Below are 22,060 nucleotides of genomic sequence, written 5' to 3'. Positions count from 1 at the left end.
TAACTCCCACATGTTGCCAAAACCTTATGAAACCATTATATCCAGGCTTTCCCTGCTGCATCTTGTGATCTAGGCCACGCCACCTATAATTCTTTCCCCATGAAATATGTGAAGCCAGTCTACTTCTTTGAACTCCTCTTAGAGGGTGAGTTCAATCTGCACGAACCTTTGCATGTAAAATCTATGGACCCTCATGAAAAGTTATGTGAACAAAATTTGTTAATCCAAAAAATGTGCAAGTTATAAAACTTACTTTAGGTTGCAACAAAACAGGAAGTGGTGTCATACCTCCACAATGAAACGTGGGGCCTTTCTCATTTCCCAAATTTCTGTCTCCTCGAATCCACGAGCGTGTGACCCGGAAATCGATCTCTGCACGCCATCTTGAAGGACATCTCAATTCTTAAAATGCACATCGAGGAGCGAGGATGGAGGAGCTAGTGGGGATGCATATAGACGGCAACTGTGAACACTGTGGAGTCTTGGAATCTATACAACATGTACTAACTGCAGTGTGATTCTCTCTGTAGCTGTTACCTGTTCAACAAACACCTGCACATGAATAATTATAGGCTACTGTAGGCCTATGTCCTCCTCAGAGGCACATGGATCATTTCTACTGGCACAATGCATGCATTTAATTTATGCAAGTCACATCACTCATCACTGATCGATCACTGCGTTCCATTATAGCAATCCGACGTTGTTTTTTTTAGCGCAGCAGCTTTCGGCCGGCTGCTTTCATCAGATGCAGTAGGTGAGATCGGCTGGATGAGCGGATTCATTTTCCTTTGCTTACTTCATTAGAGACTTTAGTGCAGTTTAGTAACTTGTCCGACTCCTAATTGTTTACTATGTTTTATTGTTGTCTATTGGACTAAACACAGGAATGACTAGCCTCACATGTGACTGAATAGAAGACGATAAATGATGTAAAACGTGTTTCTCTGACTTTAATAGTCTCCATAATAAAAGTTGATGGGAGAAATAAAAGAAAAATAAAATCATCCTAATAGCCTAAACGAAGCAAGTTGTGTGTGGGGCAAATAAGAGCTTTGGGACAGCCTGCAAGATGGCGGAGCGGAACAACTTCCGGTTCAAGCGAGGATTGAGGAAAGGCACCTAAGAGACTTGTGAAGCACTCTAGTATGCCTGCCACACAGGAGGCTCTGCGCAGACTTCTGAACCAATCAACAGCTAGGTGGCGCTCTTGTTGGAAAATCATGAAATATGCTAAAATAGTTTTTCCAAACTACTGTTTTTGAACAAAATGTTTTCACATCTCTGTGCTGTTCTTCACCCCTGCCTTGAATCGCGCCCGTGAGGCTCCAGGTCCGACTTGCATCGCCTCCACAGGCTGCTGCGGCCTGGGCACGGGGACTTTTAACCCTGCTAATGCCTGCTTGCAGATCTAGTTACACTTAATATTTGCTTAATACATGTTATGAATATTTCTACATTAATATTGTCACTATTGCTAAAGCTACATCTGCTATATGACACCTTTTGCATGTCTGTCCATCCTACAGGAGGGATTTCACCTCTGATGCTGTTAGAGGTTTCTCACATTTTAGTTTAGTTTTTCTTTTTGTGGAGTTTCCTTATGGGAACTTAGGCTATGGGAACTGAGGGTTTTATGACTATGTGTGTTAAAGATTGTCAAGCATTCTGTGAAAAGTTTTGATATTTTGCTATTTAAATAAAATTGATTTGACTACACTGTTATACACCTTGTCCATATTTAAAGATGTTCTTTCTGACCTTACATGTTCACTCACCTTCAACTTTGTGTGTCTGTTGTTTGGTGCTGGAAAGGTAGCATACACAGCTTTGTTGCTGAAAACAGCAAACGACTGCAAGTTGAAAGTTGATGAAATTGGTGTGGGATTCGAGCTTTGAAACCAAAACAATGAGCTAAAGAGGTAGAAAACATTCCGTAGAGCTGAGGGTCATTTTCTGTGGATTCATCACTGGATGATCCCTCTAACATTGCAATAGCCACTGATTAGAGCAGCTTTGTCATTGTGATTCATTTTCTAAGTATTTTAATTCTACATGTGGTACTTCTGTCTACTCTGTACATAAGACAGACATTGCATGTCTGTCAATTCTGGTGGAGGCATAACTCCTCTGTTGCTTTTCTGGAATTTATTTGTGAAATTTTTCTTAAAGGGTTAATTTGATGAATTTCAATATGGGGTGTCATATATTGTAGATGTTGCAGATTGTAAACCCCTTGGAGCCTGTGTCATGTTGGGCTACATAAGTAAAGTTGACTTGGCTTTAAATAATGTTTTTCCGCACCGATCAAGGTTTGAAAACAGCAGAAACCTTTAAGAAAATTCTAAAACCAAAGCAAACAAAATAATAAGATTTGGCAACAAAGTCTGATTATCAACATTGTGAAAAGTCTGCACATGTTCTTATAGTCAAGAGGTTTTAGGAGAAAGATTAAGAAAGTTAAAGAACTACAGGCTAAAATATAACTTTGAGGATGAAAACATTTTTACTTGATTTAAAGGGGATTCTTTACCAGAAAGCTCAAATATGATACTCTGGTATTCTGACCATTTTCCAAGCCAAATGCATACATGCTCCTGATCTTTCTAGTAAAATTTCAATCATGTATGTGAACACAATGATGTTTCCTTGCACTGCCAGGAAGGCACTTGATCTTTTTTTAAACTGTAATGGCTACGCAAATTATATACAATAAATTCTACAGATAATCAGCAAATATTTCCCTGCAATGATACAGGACAGATATAGGATAAACCCTAGAAAGGGAACTTTGCCATTGCATGAAACACTTGATTGATAGACGGACATATCGGAAGGCAGCAGTGGTCACGCTGATGCCATCTTGGATCCAAGCAGGGTTCCATTACCAGGCAGGTGAAGTGGATGCGAAGTGAAGTACTGTGTCACTCCTGTTGAACCCCCCTGAGGACGGAGAAATGCAGTTCAAGTGCAGGCGTCCACCCATCTGACACTGAGACACACAGTAAACAAAGTGCCACTCCAGACAAGAAAGATTTCCTTTTACCAAAATTCCAGGAAAGTTGACTTTTTGAAGACATTGCTGGTACTCAAGTGTAATGATGAATATTTTGTTAAGAAATCAGTATCAGTAAATTGTAATTTTCAGAAAGGGAAAATTTTTTCTGCAGTGACAGTGCTCCTCACATTAGTCTTCTCCAAGGGGCATAAGTCTTTGATTACAACTGACAATGTTGGTACAAGTCATTTCATTGGGTTGACAATAAAAACAGTCAGTTTATTTGAACACATTGAACACGTGTAATTTGTCCTGACATTTTTAAAACAGCTAACGTTAAAGGATAATTTTGATATTTTTAAATCTGGGCCCTATTATCACCATTGTCTTCCTCTGCCTCTCACAAGATTTCAGGGCGAGAATTGTATTTGAGCGAGACTTCAGCTTCCTGTTGAAAACAAAGGGTGTCACCTGGAGTAACTTGTAGAGATCCTTTCCATGATGTTTTTAGACACCTTGTATAATGGTCTGATCTCGTCAGTTGGCAAAAAGATTTTTGTGGACGTAATTTTTATGGGCACAATTACCCTGAAGTAAAAGGTTGCAGCCACCACAGCCAGTCCACATCTGCTGGCTGAAGCCATCTACTGCACAGATTACACAACTTATTTTACCTACTAGTCATTTCGACACCAAAATATGTGATTAGGGCCCAGGTCTAAAAACTACCTAAATGATCCTTTAAGTTAGCTGACCCATGTGCTTGCGCAGAGAGCAGTTGCATCCAAGCCCCTTGGATAGGGTTGTTGGTTGCCAGGTTGCGGTGACAGATTGGTTGAAATTGTAATTAGTGTGTTAATTGTGTGTGTAGATTGTGTTTCATAGACGATCTGGCAACTTGGGTGACGTCAAACAGACATCCAAAACTTGGATGCGTGCATGACAACTATTCATAAAAAAGCTTGAACACCGTGGGGGTATGCAAATTATGGGACAACAAAACGGGAGGGCACCAGATGGCCTTTAAATACAGGAGAAACCCTGGAAAAAAGTGTGTTGGCAGGTATGTAGCTTCCACTCTGGGTGGAATACAAACGTAACACTTTTGTACGTTGGATACTCTCGATTTGTTGAATGGTTAGTGGAAAGATGGTAACAGAACACAACCAACTATGTGGGCTTGTTGAAATATGGAAACAATGTCATCAGTGATTGTATAGGCTACAGGGATATGACGTCTCCCATAGACCATACCATATTGTAAGACGCCGTGGCCCCTTTTGGGGGATAGAAAACCAAAGATCCTATAGATGTCAATGCAATTTAATGTGTGTCTTGATTACAGTTTTAATAACATGGTATGCATTCATTTCATATTAAACACACCCTTGTTTTAAAGACATATCTAATAGTTATTTTGCTATCTTGCCAGAACCTGAGTGTTCAAGATAACTTAATAAATTACGGATGATCAGTCAGCTGTCATGCCCTTTCAGTCTTCCCCAGTCCAAGTGGATCAATGACCCAACATGGTGGCCAGATATTACTTATCTGGAAATTAACAATATATATTTGATTGAATTTCCAAGTGTTGTTTGTAAATAATCAACCTGGTAATAGCCAACTTTTTGAGCGCAGTTAGGCTGAGATTTAGTTGGAGACAACAGTCTGATGCTGTTATACTATTTGACTGTACTCCAGCACCCTCCTATACAAATCAAATCAAGTTTCTTGCCACATGATCATACACAGTAGAATGCATAGTGTTAGCATTTAATCTATCCTGATTAGGAGCAGCTGTCATCAGCAGTAATCACCAGCATCATTTAGCCATTTACCACACTGATAGTAAATATTCATGTATCTTATAGTCCGTTCTTCAAATCTCAGTGTGAAAGCCTTAGTTATTAATGCAGTGGTTTTTAGTTTCTAATTCGGTAATAAGGCAGGAATCGAAGTGTGTGTGTATCTGTTTGTATGTCAAGAACTGTTCATCTAATCGTCCTCACATGTGGCGGGTGTGTTGCTGCTGACACAAGGGAGTGCAGTGTCGCATTTGGTGCAATTTGGACATGCGACACGTTTAAAAATAATTAACTTTGAATAAACTACATGTGCTAGCCACTCCGCTCTGCAACAGCAAAGCCAGGGTATGCTTGCGGAGGTGGGGCTAATGTTGTTGCAGTTTCATAGTTTATATTTCCTCAAACAAAAAGTGAGTTGAATTCAAATTTCAGTTTGACTAGGGCATCAAGGGTCAATGTACAATGAACACCAGAACACTATGTGAAACAACAAAAGCTTTTTAATTATTTCCATAATCACTTTTCTCAGTCAACATTGGCAGGCATAATTTGTTTTTAGGCAGAACAACATGGTGTGAGTTCTACAGTGAAGCAGTAAGCGGAAAAATAAATAATACTGTGTACAAAAATACAACCTCACTGTACAAACGCTGCAAAGTACAAAGCAAAGAGATGGAGACTCATCAGACCTCAGTCTCCACTGGGGTATGGCACTTTTAAAGACTGAAACAGTCAAGCCTACAATTATTCGCAGAAAACAAGCAGGAGTGCAATTCTGTTAAAAACAACACATTTATCAGGTGTGTGTCACATTGGTAGGCCTGTAACAAATCCCCTGGAATTTGAAGTGGTGTGCGTGTTTATCTATGGTGAGAATGGATGCGATAAATACTATTTAAATGCAGAAATTCACTGAATGATCCAGAATAATGTCATTTATTTGTATAAGGAGACACTTTTATGAAATAAGGAGTTTAAAATGAATGAAAATCTTTCAAACTGCACTATAGATGCCATGTGCTCACGTGACTGGCTGTTAAATGCCTATGAAAACTGGTTTTATTTGATGGGATTGATTTTCAGTATTGATTCTTTAAATCAAGCTTTTTCAATATATATGTCAATAGTCATTTTGTATTTAGACTTAATTAATTACGCTATGCACAGTGGACTGTAAACGCTCAACAGTAGACATTAGAGCAAATCAATGACCAGAGGATGTCAAACTGTTTCCCATGAACATCCAACTATACAGTCATTGTACAAACATACATTCTGATTGAACACTAGATTTTTTTTTTGCCTTTTCGCTGTTTTTCATTTTAAAAGTACCTGAGTACCTGTTCAGAAAAAGCCAGGATCCTATAAACTGCAGCCATCTCATAGATAAAGTATGATATGGTTAAACCGAGCAGCACTGACGATGTAGATTCAAAAATGATCAAGTGTCAAAAAAGATCTTGGTCACTCATGCACACAATTGGTAAAACTGTCTGGAAATGTCTCGTGCAACGTGAAACAAAGAGTGTCATGCATTTTTTATGAAGATCAATAATCATTCCTAATCTTTTCACTGACGGAGCAGCAACACAGCAGATCAAAACATGACAAGGATGACTTGCAGGAACATTTAAAAAGAAAGCAAAAGTGATTCTCTGCCTTTTCACTACTCAAAGCCATTCATGAGTGAAGCGCTGAAGAAATGCTGAGCAAAGAAACTTCACTTCTTACTAAACACTTGGGGATCAGCTGCAAACTCCAGATATGTCAGCTTCAACAGCAGTAACCTCTATCCCTGTCCATCATGCATCAGGGGTATGCAAATTCAAAAAACGGTTAAAAAACATCAATAGCAGCAAAATATGAATAAATAAATAAATACATCGCATCACAAAACACATTCATCTGTGGGTTTTTTCCACATGGCACCAATCACAACGGCAAAAATAAAAACAGACATTTAGAAAACTCGACTTCCCAAAATAGCTTCAGTATTTTTGGAGCTAAACTTCTCTATGCACTGTAAATCAAACCATCAGTCCTAAACACACCTCATTCTGGATTCAATGAGGGCTTCTCGGTGACACCTCCATGCTGCAGGCGATACATACTGAACCTACAGTTCGCTACCGTACGCTGGGCTATCAAACAGGCATCAAAGACCCCACTTCACTAATGGGCCGAGTGATGATCAACTTGTGACTGCTGCTCTGCAGGTGCTTGTGAGGACTCGAAGGTCTTGAGCAGTGACAGATCAGTCTTTGCTCTCAGTGCGCGTTCGTCTGATGATGGAGGAGAAGAAGCTTCGGCTTTGTGGCGCTCCCATCAACATGGGAGCCTGATTCTTGTGGACAATCTCAATCTGGAGTCAGAAGAAGAAGCAAAGAGCTAAGATTTAGTTTGGTGTTGTCTGCATTACAAAGAAATATGTAAGGAAATGGCACAGTGAGGTAATGTGGTGTGTACCATCACCTGCTATCTGTGTGTACCTTTTCATCCCTGTTTTAGGAATCAGTGGCCCAATCACCCTACTAATTTAATCTAATCTGCTTTATGAGTCGCACCTGAGTAAAGCTACTTCCAACCAGCAGATTCCCCTTTTCCTTAGATTATATTAGTCATAATTGATAAAGACAACTGACAGAAAATTAATAATCAACAATGTTAATAATCAATCAATAAGTCATTCGTTACACAGGAAAGGTTCCAGGTTCTCACATTTTTGTGTCATTGTAAATTGAATATCTTTGAGTTTTGGACTGTCAGACAGAACAGCCAAAGTTCTGTAGAAGACAAATTGTTTGGCAAAAGCAAGAATCCACAATGAGGCCTATAGGTGTGTTCACACCAAAAGTGAATCCAGCGTTTTAGGCGGCTTGGTTACATACAAAGTCAATGCAAAGATGCAAATTCCTGTGAATTCCGCCTCCGGGCGGCACAAATGAGGCATTTGTTGCTAAATTCGCTGGTTTGTGCGAGTTCAAATTTTTCAACTTGGGCGCTTGATGTGATGTTGCGAAAGCCTATCAGTGGTGAGATAGTCCAAACGTCACCAGCGGCTTTGGAGCGTTGTTTGGAGAGGACCAGGCGAGTGGTGTAATGACTAGCTGCTAAAGAACGGGGAAGTGGACGGGGAACAGTGCTGCAGCTTTCGGACAAATAAACACCCATAGTCAGTCTGGATTCTGCTCTGACAACTACGCGTTTACCCGCGAGAGGAGCTCAGAGTTAACTGGTTTTATTAAATTAGCTTTTTACTTTAGTTTTTGGAATTACAACTTGATTTATCTTCACTCGCGCTTCTCAGCAGCTAGTTTCCGTGCACATCCGGTTCCACTGCTGTTGTCAGCGTCAGATGGCACCAGAGTTCTGCTGGCCTACTAAGTCATTTTTATATAAAAAACGGACAAAGCTGGACATTACTTGGAGAAAAGAAAGCGAGGAAGTTGAACTACCTGGTGAGTTCAGAAAATGTCTGTCTGTAATTTTATTCTAGCTATTGTTGTACTTTACTGTGAACAGGTTAGCATAGCATAGCCCTGATCAATTCAGAAAACAAACATTTTAAAAGTTGTCGTCCTGCTGTCTTGCTGACAGACCTGACAAAGCATGATCTCATTTGTCTAACAAAACGGCATCATATTTTAGTTATTTCGGCATCAGTTTGATCCGTTTATTGCAATTAAATCACAGCAAAGCGTTTACTTTGGGTTCATATAGCTGTAGTATCCACGGACTGTGTTTATTCTCTTACACGCGTGTGTGAACACTCAAAATGTCCGCCGGTCAAAAGCAAGGTGAACATTAAATTCGCTTTCAGTGTGAACACAACTTAAGGATAGTGATGTTGCTCGGTTCGGTAATGCAGGTTGTTGCATCAATCTGTCTCATGGTCCACTACTTTGGTCTTCAGCAATTTCCTCTTGCACAGAAGAAATGTCCAAATTGAGTTGGTGTGTCAAAAAAATGAATTGAGCACATTCATGCTGTTAGTGTGCCACCCAAACGTTTTCTAGTCCCACTTGTGGTACAGCACATCAATAGCAAAATTCAGCACTGTTGCATTGTTTTAAGAATGTATAGTGTGGGTTGTTGGTCTAGGGGTATGATTCTTGCTTTGGGCGTGAGAGGTTCTGTGTTCAAATCCTGGAGGAGTGCCATGGGTTGAACTGTTCTGTATTTTCTTGTCTCAGTACTTGAGCTCTGTGCAATACAGTTGAATTTATTAAACGTATCCAGTCAAATTTACATGAACTTATATAGTGTAGCAGCAACATTATTTACTTGGGTGCAGTTACTCACTGGCACTTCATTCACATGTTGCAGTAGCTAACCAAATAAAAAGAGTTTCCTCACAACAATTTAATTGCCGTTTTTGCCAAAGGTCAAAGGTTAAACAATGGTGTTTCTAGAAACAGTTTTGTATACCTACTGCATCTCACCTCCCCACAGATAATGCATTCTGATTCTGATTCATTAACAACATAAAAACCTCACAAGTCTTGGGTCCATATGGGTCCTTGTGAAACTGAGCCAGTTGGCTTCTGAGTGAACTTTTTAGGGCACTTTGAGAATCCCCAAAGCTCATGTCTTTGATAATGGTAATATACATTATGGCAATGGTAAAGTGTGGGCTTTATTATATCTGACAATATACTGAAAGTTGAAATGAATGGAACAACAAATATCAGCCATAAAGGCTTGTCATATTAAGCACATATTGATTATACTGTTGCACTAAGAGTCTAAACGCGGTAATGGGGAGAGGAAATGTAACCATCTGCATTAAAGGGACCCTATTTCCCTTCAAAAGAAAACTGCCATTTATTGTACTTGAACTCTCTGACTCAGTAGCAATCACCGGGTTTTGTAGGCTTTCTACTATCATTAAACATGACTGAACCTAATGTTTGTGATGTACTTCACAAAATACAACAAAATGATAGGTTTTAGTCAAGACACTGATCACACAAAGGAGAAAGAAGAAATACCTGAAAGAAATTTAGAAGGAAACTGAGCTCTGTTTTGAAACATTAAACATTTATGTGTATCAAGAGCCCCAGTTACAGAGAAATATGTCTCTTGAAAAAAGTATGTTATTATGTATGAAACGTACTCCCTAGCCATCAAAAATCATCCAAACTAAGAAAACTAACCAGGAAGTATATTTAAGACTAAACAAAGGGTCATTTTACCTGGAAATACAGTTAAAAATTTAGTTTTGTAGCAATTATTTCAGACCTAATTATCAAAGAGACAGTGATACATGTCATATGTCGCTTCAAAATGCAAATGGTTGGTTGGTGTTAAATATGTTATGCATGCAAAGGAAATGAGATGCATTTGCATAGTTGTTGTTGTTAATAATTAGTGGGTTAACATCCCATTTGAACTGTGTTGTTTTTATAAGCATTTAACAGGTCGACTGATTCAAATTCAGCTCCAACATACAGTATGAATAACTCGCCGTGGAAGTCATTCCAGCACGATTATGTATTGTCAGATCCCAACTTCGCTGTGTGGAGTTGTGCCAGCAGATACAAGAGCACTTGCAGGCTACTCATTTTGTCATGCACTGGGTTTTTTAGCTTTGCCGCAGCGATCCATATGTAAATCTCGGCAGCACTTCATCTGCAGTGGCGATGCAATTAAAGCTAAACACAACTGTAATCAACGCAAACTGGGGAGTTTCATTTTGAAAAATGAACAACTTGGACAGAGGGCAAACACTTGTCAAGGTACATGTTTGAGACGTAGACAGTAAGCAAATTAGAAGAATCATTAAGAATTTGTTATCATAAATTAGTGCAGAAAATGATCCGTAGGAGAAATGTAAGGGACAGATACTGCACTAGATGATAATCTGTATTTTCTTTTGAAATTAGTCCTTTAAGACCTTATTGGACAGGGACAGTTTATATTCATTGTGCTATTAGAAAATAATTTATGCTGTATTGTAGAACTGCTACGATCAGTATTTTTTGGGCCGATCACCGATCGCTGAAAGCAGTATTGGCCGATAGCGATCACTCTGTCTATTTGAAGCCTTTTATATATCATGTGGCATTATACAGTAAATTTATTTAATTAGTCCTAAACACAATATATTAAGTATTAAAATTAACAGATAAATTCTGAAGTAGCTGCTTTCTGTTCTGGAAAGCTCAGGCAGGTTCTGTGGGCTTTAGGGGGTAGAGAGAGGAGCAGAGAGAGGGAGAGTGGGCTACAGAGAGGAGTCATCAATGACATTTGAAAATAAGGGACATTTAAATAAATAAAAGTACAATATTAATTCCATATTATACTGTTAGTATATTGTTAATATTACTTATAGTTACTGTATTCATTAAAATGTCATATGGTTTACAGGCTTTAGGCTTTATATAATTTCAGTGGATTGTTTATATTTATTTAATCCACGGTTTACATCTTTTACATAGACCTCCTGCCACCGGCTTTACCAGAGGAGCGAGTAGCAAACACTTTAAATATGGCCAGCAGGTTTTTGTTCAGTTTTATAAAGGTTAAAGATTTACGGGGAAACATTTAAACGGGAGGATACGGCGGGTGAGAACGGAAACATACGGAATAATCCCGGGGACAACGGGAGGGTTGACATGAGAGGAGTAGAGAGAGGAGTGAGGCTAAATCCTCACTACTACGCATTTTCAAACAGTAATGAATACAGTCTTCTCCGTCCACAGCTGCGTTTTAGCTGCATATCAGAGTTGATCTGCGTCTATATTAAAACGACTGAAACACACATCTAATGGCCGTTCAGGTACACTGGGCATGCGCAGATGGTCTAACGTTACTCCGCAGTTGCAGAACATTTGACAAAAGATGAAAGTAATAGAGAAGAACCACACCACACCAACTTTTTTGCATTGACCGACAACGAAGTTATTTACACAGTACGTATATTTTAATTAAAATACAGAAAATAAAACTCTGTCAGTAGCATATAGTGTTTTGATTTTGCATGACTGATAAGACCAAATCAGACAGCCAAATGTGAGTGTCTGTGTCATCGTTTTTATAACTTCTCTGTCCTCTCTGGTTTTGCCCACCGGGTCAGCAGCGTTTTCAAACAAACATCTTCCACTTTAATCTGGGAGGCGGAAATGTAACAAAAGGTCTCCGTTTTATAACAAAAACTGAGAGAAAGAGGCAGTCAGCTGGTTGAGTGCATGGCGCCTCTCTGTGCATCAGGAAACTCCGGTTGCTGGCGGGGTGTATGAGATGAGCACGACCGCGACAGTTTCACATGATCGCTGCTGCTTGTTGCTCCTTGTCTGATTGCAGCTCAACTCTCATTGTAATTGATTAACTCAGCGCATCAATCGCTTCCTGTCTGAAAAGGACTTTGGAGCTAGCTAGCTTTAAAAACTGCTCAGACAGCCTAGTGAAACATTTTAGCTGCCGTTGAAAATTTGTCTGGCGAGTATTGCATCATCTGATCAGCTTTTTTGATTGGCCTTTTTAGCGACCACCGATCAAACTAGTTAAAGCCATTATCGGCCGATTACGATCGGTGACCGATCGATCGTAGCACCCTTACTGTATTGTGCTATTGAATGCGTTTTGTCTTTTTGTTAGTTTTTTAATTCTTAACATCAATCTGCCCAGGAACTGCAGATAGAAATAAGCCACTGGGGTAAAATCTGGCATTGATATTGTTATCTCGTTAATTATTGTGCATTGTCCCCGATAAACAAGTAAAGCAAAGTAAAGTAATGGCTTAATTCCTACACAATCCATACAAGACATACTCTAATCTGTATTCTGTGATTGGTCTTAGTCCGTACATTAGCAGTCCTTCTGTTATACACACACAGTATAATCTGATCAGTACGCCACATCACCCTTACATGTGGTTACAGGTGTAACAGATCACACTTCTGGTGACACAACGTGGAGGATGGGTGTCGTCAGAGGTGCTACAGACTTAAAATGTTCAACCAGAATAGTTTAGTGATGAAATCTGGTGTTAAGTTACTCTTTAAGCTCCCGTTAAACAGCCTAATAGAAAGGCTTAAACGTGGCCGGATCAAATTAGTTGATTTACTGCTGCATAATGAGGTCTTCAAACTCTGTCCTCTCACTGTTTGGAATTAAGTTCTCTCATTTGAGGTTGCAAAACATCAACCTCATTGAGAAGCACTGCATATTTGTTTTCAAATTATATATATACACATGTATAAATGAAAAGAATGATGTTGTGAATTTTGCCCTTGATTTTTTACTTCTCCGCTATGTCACTACTTAATGTTTTGGGTGACGAGCCCAAGTTTGCATGAACCACCTGTCATGTATAGTACACAATGAAGAGACACAGTGGACACACTTAATGACTTACAGTGCAGGGAGTCTGCATCCAAGGTTCCCCATCAATCTGCATTGGAAGGGATTTACTGGTTCTGTCAGTGAAAAAAAAAACATGTTACAATTACATTTTAAAATGCATGAAACCAAGATCTTAACTGTCCTGACTGTTCTAGTGCAGCCAGAACTATTGTCAATTTATCCCATATTATACATTTCTACATTTATTTATGTCACCTGTATGTTTGCCTTTGTTTGTCTATGTGTAGCACCTTATGTCCAAAGCAAATTCCTAGTACATGTAAAAACTACTTGGCAATAAAAGCTTGTCTGATTTCTGATTTAAAATGTTGCAAAAGGTATCTTAATGTCCAAATGACAGGAGGGGATATTTAATATTTCAGTACTTACATTCTGTAACATAATGAAACTGCAGACAAAAGACTGTTGATGGTCAAACAAAATCTAGCAAAGATCTTAACAAAAAAAGACAACAAAACATAACAAAAAGTGACACAGTCATGAAAAAAAGTGAGTTGCGGTCGAGTTGAACTCTGACCTGATGGTCACGGAGGAACACTGTGCCAGGCGTCTTCCAGCGCTTTTCAGGCCGGTGTAGATCTGACCCATCTCCATGGCTCCTTCCAGGCCCACCACCTCCAGCAGCTGGTCAGACAGGTCTAAAACACAAAAAAACTGATTGTTAAACATACTTAAAGTCCAATCAACCAGGGCTGGTATTTATCAAGCTTCTCAAAGTGCCATTTTAGTCTTAAGTGCTGAGAATTCATGAAATTTTCTCCTACTTTTAAACTTAAGAATAAAAGCAAGTTCTCAAATTTCTCAAAGCTAAGAATCACTCTTACTCTCCCAGTTATTTAAGACAGCTGTAGAGGTCTCTCAAGTGGTTAGGATTGCCAGTAGGGCTTGTGATGGCGCTGTGGAGACAGAGACATGCGGAGAGGAGAGGAAGAATTCTGACGACGCGCAGTTAATCAGACGGGGTCGGACAGCGCAGGCCTAAACTTTGTCAGCGAGTTGGTGAGGGACGTCATCTCACCACTGACTTTATGCAGTAATGCGTTTTCAGCTAAACTGAAGGTGGTGATGACGCTTCGTTTCTTTGCCACGGGACAAACGCAACAATGCTGATGATTTTGGCCGTCACAACCATCAATAAGCTGAATAGTCATGGAAACAATTCAAACACTTACAGCTCCACACGCTGTCACGTGCTTGATCGACTTCCCAACAACACCCCCGTAATCCGACAGAAGCAAACACAGTTCATATAGCCGGCAATACTGGAGCGCGTTTGATGCCGCCCATATAAAGAAACTTTTTTATCTTTCATTTATTAAAGTGTAGGCCAATATCATAATGTATTATCTTGAAAATTCTTTTTTGTTGAATGCGTGTTGAATATAAACTCCTCTTAGGAATTTCAACATTCAGTGTGAATTTATCTATCGCTGAAGAGATCATCATCGACATCGTCATCCAAAATCCTGTTTGCGGCACAGCAAAGGGTCGTAAATCAGTCACACTTAAGATTTAGTCCTACACTTCACTCAAATTAGGACTATGATGCTTGATATCTAACTTTTAAGCACAGCTTTGAGCAAAGAATTTTTTTACTCTTAGGTCAGTTCTTAACAGTGTTCTTATGAGTAATTCTGAAAAGGTTGATAAATATGGGCCCAGAGCTGTTGCTTTGATGGAGACCAACTTGAGAATTATCTGTGTTTATGGAATGGCTTCTGATTAAAGCTATGGTGTGCAATTTATTTCAGAATCAATCAATAAATCAAAAGTTCTGATATAAAATGAAAAAAATAAAGCATAAAAATGCACTTATTGCGCATAAAAATGGGTTTTGGAGGAATGACTTTGGAGGGAGTGGGACACTTTCAAAATCCACCTGTCTCTTGTTAGTTCTGCAATGCTGCCTGTCCTAGCATTAATATTTAAAAAAAAACAACTAGAAAATTAGGTTTTGAAAAGTGTGTAATTCCAAGTACATATCATAAGAGTGTTACTGTATGCATGCTAGAAGCATGAATAATGTGTATTTAAAGTAGATTTCAGTAGCAATGATCTAGTGTTTCAGACTGCTAAATATGATAAAATGGTTCAACAAATAATTCATACATTATGTTCATTGTTGCCACTAAATGTTTCTGATGTTATCTTAAAACCAAGACACTTCCACATGGAGTGAGAGGAAGAATGTGGGATGAAGGATATTTACTAAGAAAGTGAGGAAGGAGAGATCAAAATGAGAAGGAAAGTGAGGACGAATAAAAGAACATGATGTGATATTCCTCACTTCAAACGTCGCCTTCCGTTTCTGAAACATTTAACATTCACAGTTAAAAAAAGAAAAAAAGGCAACAAGAACAACAAGCTACAAACAGAACAGCTATTAATTAGATTGCACCGGCAATGCAAAGCAATCTTGTGATAATATAATTATTAATTTCTCTTGTTTTGCAGTTATGAGCATTGATTTTGGCCCTGCTGGAAGCCCAGTGTCATGCAGGGACCATCTGTTTCAGCGGCCCGTTCTGCCTCCGACTCTCAATCGACTCGTCCCTCCACAAATTAAGAAGCTGCTGCCTCACTGCTGGGAGCATACAGACACTAATTGAAACTAAAACCCATTTTTAGGCACTTGGTGCGTGCGAGCGAGTTAGCTCGCTGTCACCACTGCTGCTCCATCTCTGTCATGTTTATCTGAGCCGTGTTGGTTTCCTGAAGGAGTGTCGTAGGTAATGTTGCTGTTGTAGTGAGGTGTTGTTGTCGCTGCCTAGCTGTGGTGTCCAGCTGTCACCATGGTGATGGACATGCGTCTGCCCCTATCTCAGTGCCGGACTGTGAGTGCAGTGCTTTCCAGGGTCAGAGTGGAAGAGTGTGTGTACATACCCAGCAGGTTGACCTCCTGATACTGGGCTTTAAAGCTGCTCCCCCCATTGTGACTTCTCACATTAATGCAAACGGCTCACACAGGCCCGCACTGACACGTATGATGGACAGCCTCACCACAGTGATAGGGATTCCTTGTTGCCCGGGGCTACAAAGACCCTGTATACCCAAGAGTGCTTACTGTCTGAAAGACCATAGAGCCTCTCTACTAAATATAACGAGGTCAGAGAGACTCTGTACAACCAGTGGATATTTAATAAAAACACAACTAAATAGATTTTACCTGCATGTGTTGGGTATAATCATTAACTTCTAGATGACCTGTAGAATGTTTAACCTAATCCTACTTGAGAATACAACTATATTTGGGTTTATTTGAAGACCTTATGGATGACAACACATTGTTTAAAGTCATAGAAGACATGTGATGCTAATTAAAAGGAATAATTTGACAATTTGGTAAATACTTTTTGCTTTCTTGCTGAGATTTCGATGAAAAGATCGACACCACTCTCACATGAGTCTTCATTTGTAGTATGGAGCTAGAGCCGCAAGACTGTTAGCTTAGCTTAGCATAAAGACTGGAGGCGGGGGGAAACGGCTATCCTGGCTCGGTCCAAAGATGAAGAAAGTGTGCCTACCAACACCTCAATGCATGTTATATCTCATTTGTACCACACAAATTGTTGAACAGTTTGTATTTCCCTAAATTATGTCACATACTGTCTTGTGTTAACCAAAACCTGAGACAATAAATCTAAGGTTCAAAAATTATTCCTCTCAATACGTTGCAGACATAATTCAACAAAAGATCTCGGTGACTGAAAGTCAGATTTTATCTGGTATGATTTATTCTTGAAATTCCATTTTTATTTTGAATCACCAACCATTATTTCTTACATTAAAGGCACAAATGAAATGTCTGGAACAATAATCAAAAGTGGACTCTGCCAAATATAGAAAAAGCCATCATGTTTACCTCCCAGAGATAAATTGGGAGAAAAATGGAGTCACCCAACTGTTTACGCAAGAAGGAGGTTGAATTATTAACACACAAGATAAGCAGCCTTTAGCCAAATATAAACTGAAACACCCCTTACCCAACCTACAATCAACATGATGTGCCTGTCTCAAGTGATGAAGGCAATATTTAACTGCGATAAACACACACAGGCGGTGAAGGTGACAACACAGAGGGAGTGAGCCAGTTATATGACTGAATACATGGAGATTTCCAAAAGCAGTGCTGTGGCTTAATTCTCATGTCTTCCAGTCAGTGTGGGATAAGAAACGGTGTCCTTGTCACTGTCAAACAACTACCTGTCGAGGCCGCCAGCTACAAATTGACACATGTGGGGCAACAGGGTGAGAGCGGAGGAATAAAAGAGAGGCAGTGAGGGAACGAAGCAGGACCAGCAGCCGATCAGCTGAAAGTAAAATTAAAGAGGAATGGCGGGAGGAGGAGGGTGGTGTGTGGAGGCCGATCCTCCAATGAAAGCTTCATGGGGCTTGTCGTGGGGCATCAGCCCCAAGCATCAACCCCTCCACCCACCCATGCCCCCCCCTCTGCCCCAACCACACAAAAATCTCAGTCCCACTCAGTCCCATTCTAAATAATTCACTCCACAGCCATTCCCTTCCACCTGAGGGGCTTGTCTCCTGGCGTCACCAGCGGGACGATTTAACAGCTCCCGAAAGGTCAGAGTTTTTTTATCCCCCAGCCACCCTCCACCCACCCATCCACACACAGGCGCCTCCACACACACACACACAAAATAATCCCTGCCAACAGTGTGATCCATGCGTCATGTTTGGCGGTGCCCCCTCTGGGCTAATGCACTCCCGTGTTTACCTCTAAATACGCAGTTCTCTTGATCTGACAAGTTAGGCTGCTCACCTTGAGGGCACCTTCCACAAGGGCATTTATTCACACAGATAGGTGCATGCCCCAGCCGCCCACCCTCTCCCACCCCACATCAACAAACAGGCACTAACACACAAAGACGTAGCAGCACACAAATACACACTCCCCACTCAAACTAAGTGCCTTCCCAGGTTCACACTGGGGCCTTTTTTAACCACAAACACCAAACTGATTGATTTTTATTCAGGAATTAATGGAGTGTTCATTGTAGCAAGGTTGGGCTTTGAATTGAATCTCCCTCACCGTCTGTCTTCATCTGTGCCACACTGTACCTTCATCTCACTGTCTCATTGTCACCTTAGGGAAGTTTTCTATGCTTTCTTTGGGTTGATTATTTTAGGACTGAGCTCTCTACAACCCCCCCGACCGCCACTGCTGGGATTTAAGTTTTCCAATAACATAAATCACTTTTTAAATCAAAATTACAGTAAATGCTGATACATAAGGGACTGATTTGCCATGTTTTGACAGATTTTAACAAGCTCTACTATCAACATTCTTTGAAGGCGAAACAGCTACTGAAATCCAAGGGAAACAAAATATTGAAACACATCAGGAAAAAAAAGGAATAAAGCTAGATAGACAGCTTCACAGAGATCTGTTTTTCTTGCCAGTCATGTTCTGACCAGTGAAGTCTCATAAGGGATCACTGGCAGCCATGTCTGGAGAGCCTCACTGACTCGCCATGTTTCAAGCCTGACACTGATTGTAACATCCACTTCATCCCAAAGTACAAACACAGCATCTCACCATGAAACCTAAAAACATACTGTGCATCATCTGAAAGGGCAGGATTTAGACATGATAGAAAATAAAAGCAAACAAATCCAGAACTCATGGCAATAGGAGAAAAATACACATATGTATGTATTTTTATTTTATTTAACACACTTTTCATTCTTGTCTATGAAGATTCTCAGTCATCCAGGTCATAGTTACCCAACGAAGGTTAAAGTCAAGGGCAACTGGACTTGGTTGAAGATACTGGAAGACATTTCGTCCCTCATCCAAGTAAGTGGGGGATAAGTGGTGGCGTAGACCCCCTCCTCTGTTCAATGACGGCTTCTCGACCCTGGTGTAGATGCTTCCTTGACACCTCTTTCAAACCATCCATCTTCTCTGTCTAAAATGTGCACCTGGTGGTCCTTAAACGAGTGTCCTCTGTCCTTCAGATATAAGTAGACTGCAGAGTCTTGACCTGACGAGTTGGCCCTTCTGTGTTGAGCCATGTGTTTGTGTAGTGGTTGTTTAGTCTCCCCAATATACAGGTCTGTGCTGTCCTTTCATCAGCTTATCGATGACTCTGGCAAACGACCCCACTGAGGTTAAATAGCTGAGTTTCCCTGCCAGTCAGTCAGAACTGAAGAAGTCCCTTGGATGAGGGACGAAACGTCTTCCAGTATCTTCAACCAAGTCCAGTTGCCCTTGATTTTAACCTTCGTTGGATACTTTTCATTCTTGTTTCTCTTGATTTAGAAAAAGTTATGTCCTTGCGATTAGGAATTCTTATACACTGCTCAATAACAACTTATTCTAGAAAGCATCTAAAACCTCCTAGACTATTCAGTAAACTAGTAAACATGAAATATGTGAACTAATTCAATTGAGATTTGAGCGTGGAAATCGACAAAATTGAAAATACAGATTTCAAGCAACAAAACACTGTGAGTGTAGGATACACAAGAAAAAAATCACCTAAACCTAAAATGTTCACAAGAAAAGCTGTCACGACACTGTCCACATACTGCATAAGAATGTATAAGAGTCTACAGCCACATTAGCATCTCTGTGAGGCTGAACTTAGTGGTGCTTCGAGCTACATGCGCACATCAGCATGCTAATACGCTTATAACAACAATACTAACATGCTGATTTGAAGCTGATACACATTTTACCATGTTCATCATCTTAACATTAACTATTTAACCAAACACAAAGTAAAACTGAGGTTGATGGGAATGGCATTAGTTGTGCAGATATTTGGGCTTAAACCAAATACCGAACCTTTTCTGAGAGGTCAGGGAATCACCAAAGTTGTTAGTATTCATCCTGAACATGACAGGAATGTGTGTACTAAAATTCATGGTATCAAATCCAATAGTTGCTGTAATATTTCAGTCTGGTCTTGGTTTGACCGAATTTTTACAATATCAAAATTTTAATACCTGTAGCCTAAACGTTAGTTTTATTTATTCTGAATAAATTACCTTTGTCAGCAAGGATTTTTCCATGCAGGTATTAATACCTTCACACTTTGGATTGGAATACTTACCTACTTACTTACTTACTACAACCACATCTTTCTGGATACTTTTCCTAATAACTCCTTCAAGTCGCTCAGATCATTTCACCAGCAACCACAGAGCAGCTGACTCATTCTGCTTCTTTCATTCATATATTCCCATTGACGGGCTTCCTTTTGACGTAAATGGATTCAGGGGTATGCCCAACACCCCCCCGAGTCCGCTCCTATTAACTGAGCCTGTCCACTGGAGCCTACACAGACCATTAATACACAAGTGACAGTTCCAAACAGTGACATGATTGTACCTCTTCTTTGCAAACAAAACCCGCTAGCTATGATTCACCTTGTCATCGGTGAAATATTTATGCACTCAGGAAAAGTTTGGTCCAAAGTTTAGTCTTTGGTCTATCTGACAGGAGCAAGGACACAGCCTGTCTGTGTCTAATGTGGGCTTCGGGGGAAAGAGCCTCCTACACTGTCAGGCCCATTTAACATACAGTATTATTGTCCAATAGCGCAAACCAACCATATGAAAGTGCTGTTGATGAGTCACCAATTACACCACCATGTGTCCAGTTTTCTACAGCTTTTTCACCATCGGAAGTTACCATGTTAGCATGCTAACATTTGTCATCAGAATTCACCCTCTGGGGATCATGAATGTCTGGACAAAATCTAATAGTGAAACATTTCAGTCTTGACCAAAGTGGTGGACTGAACAACATTGCCGTCGATAGACCCAGGATGCTGGCGTGGATAAAAACACAGCTTACAATGGTATATTTCATGTTGATATATCTTTTGGGTTTTGTGGATGGATATGTGCTCTAATGGGCTAGTGGATAATGGGGAGGATTTATGCCAATAGACAACAATAAAACAGTAATAGATATATAAATTGTTATGCTGTCAAAGCTACCTTGAACTGCAAACATGAGCTCTTTGGGGTCAAGAACTGGTGTCCTCTTGTCTTGGCTCTTTTTCCCACCCTTGCGGTTACCCCTCCTCTTCTTGCTCTCGCCCCAAAGATTGGAGCCGCCATGCATGCTGGGAATGTTGAGAATGGCAATGCCTTCCAAGGAGATACTGCTGAGGTCCAGCATGACACCATCACACTTTATAAAGGAGAAAGAAACAGAGGGGGAAGACTAAATTGGTCAAAACATGTCTCTCTACCTGAGCCTGAACCTAAATCTGATTCTCTGTTCAGGCCTGTGCCAGTTTTTTATTTGAGCCTAAGCCCAAACTCTCTCTCTGAGCCTGAACCTATCTCTCTGTCTGAAACTGAGCCTGTCTCCCCATCTGAGTGTGAACCTGTCTCTCTGCCTGAGCCTATATCTGTCTTTCTGTCTAAACATAGACTTGATCCTCTTCCCGTAGTGTGAATCTTCTCGCTGCCTTAGTCTAAACCGGTAAATCTGAGCGTATTTCTATGTCTGAGCCTAAACCTGAATATGTCTCTCTGAGCAAGAACCGAAATCTGTCTACTCCCACCTGAGCTGTCTTCTTGTCTGAGCCTGAGTGTGGACATGTTTTGTTGCATTAGTCTAAACCGTTCTCTTCATCTGAGTGTGAACATGGAACTCTTTCTGTCTGTGCTTTGATATGAATCTGTCTCTCTTTCTATCTCAACCTGAGGCCACCCCGTCCTTTTGGGCTGAGTCTGAGTATGTCTCTCTGGTTGAGTCTGAAATTATTTTTAGAGCCACAATTCCTGAAAATTTGATCTTCTTAAGCTGAAAAGAGGCCACCAGAATCATCTTCTGCCAAGAATAACACTCTAAATAATGCATTTTATAGCGTGCATCTTCATACCTGCTCTCCTCCACTACTGTAGG

At 40.2% G+C, this 22,060-nt stretch overlaps 1 protein-coding gene across 1 annotated transcript in view; it reads right to left on the bottom strand.

Annotated features, from left to right (window-relative positions):
- Window positions 1-5,286: 5,286 nt before the first annotated feature.
- Window positions 5,287-22,060, bottom strand: part of dgkb (diacylglycerol kinase, beta) — an 89,314-nt gene continuing 72,540 nt past the window's right edge. The window contains exons 22-25 of the mRNA XM_038710582.1: window positions 21,142-21,337; window positions 13,688-13,808; window positions 13,163-13,223; window positions 5,287-7,165 (exon numbers count right to left, since the gene is read on the bottom strand). Coding sequence (XP_038566510.1) covers window positions 7,058-7,165; window positions 13,163-13,223; window positions 13,688-13,808; window positions 21,142-21,337 — 486 coding nt within the window. The 3' untranslated portion in view covers window positions 5,287-7,057. The remainder of the gene's footprint in view (window positions 7,166-13,162; window positions 13,224-13,687; window positions 13,809-21,141; window positions 21,338-22,060) is intronic.

The sequence above is a fragment of the Micropterus salmoides genome, unplaced genomic scaffold, assembly GCF_014851395.1.
Source record: "Micropterus salmoides isolate LMB-PRFRI ecotype aquatic unplaced genomic scaffold, ASM1485139v1 Ms_hic_scaffold_11, whole genome shotgun sequence".
Classification (NCBI taxonomy): Eukaryota; Metazoa; Chordata; class Actinopteri; order Centrarchiformes; family Centrarchidae; genus Micropterus; species Micropterus salmoides.
The sequence above is the reverse complement of the archived record's forward strand: the minus strand, read 5'-3'. Positions and strand labels throughout refer to the sequence as shown.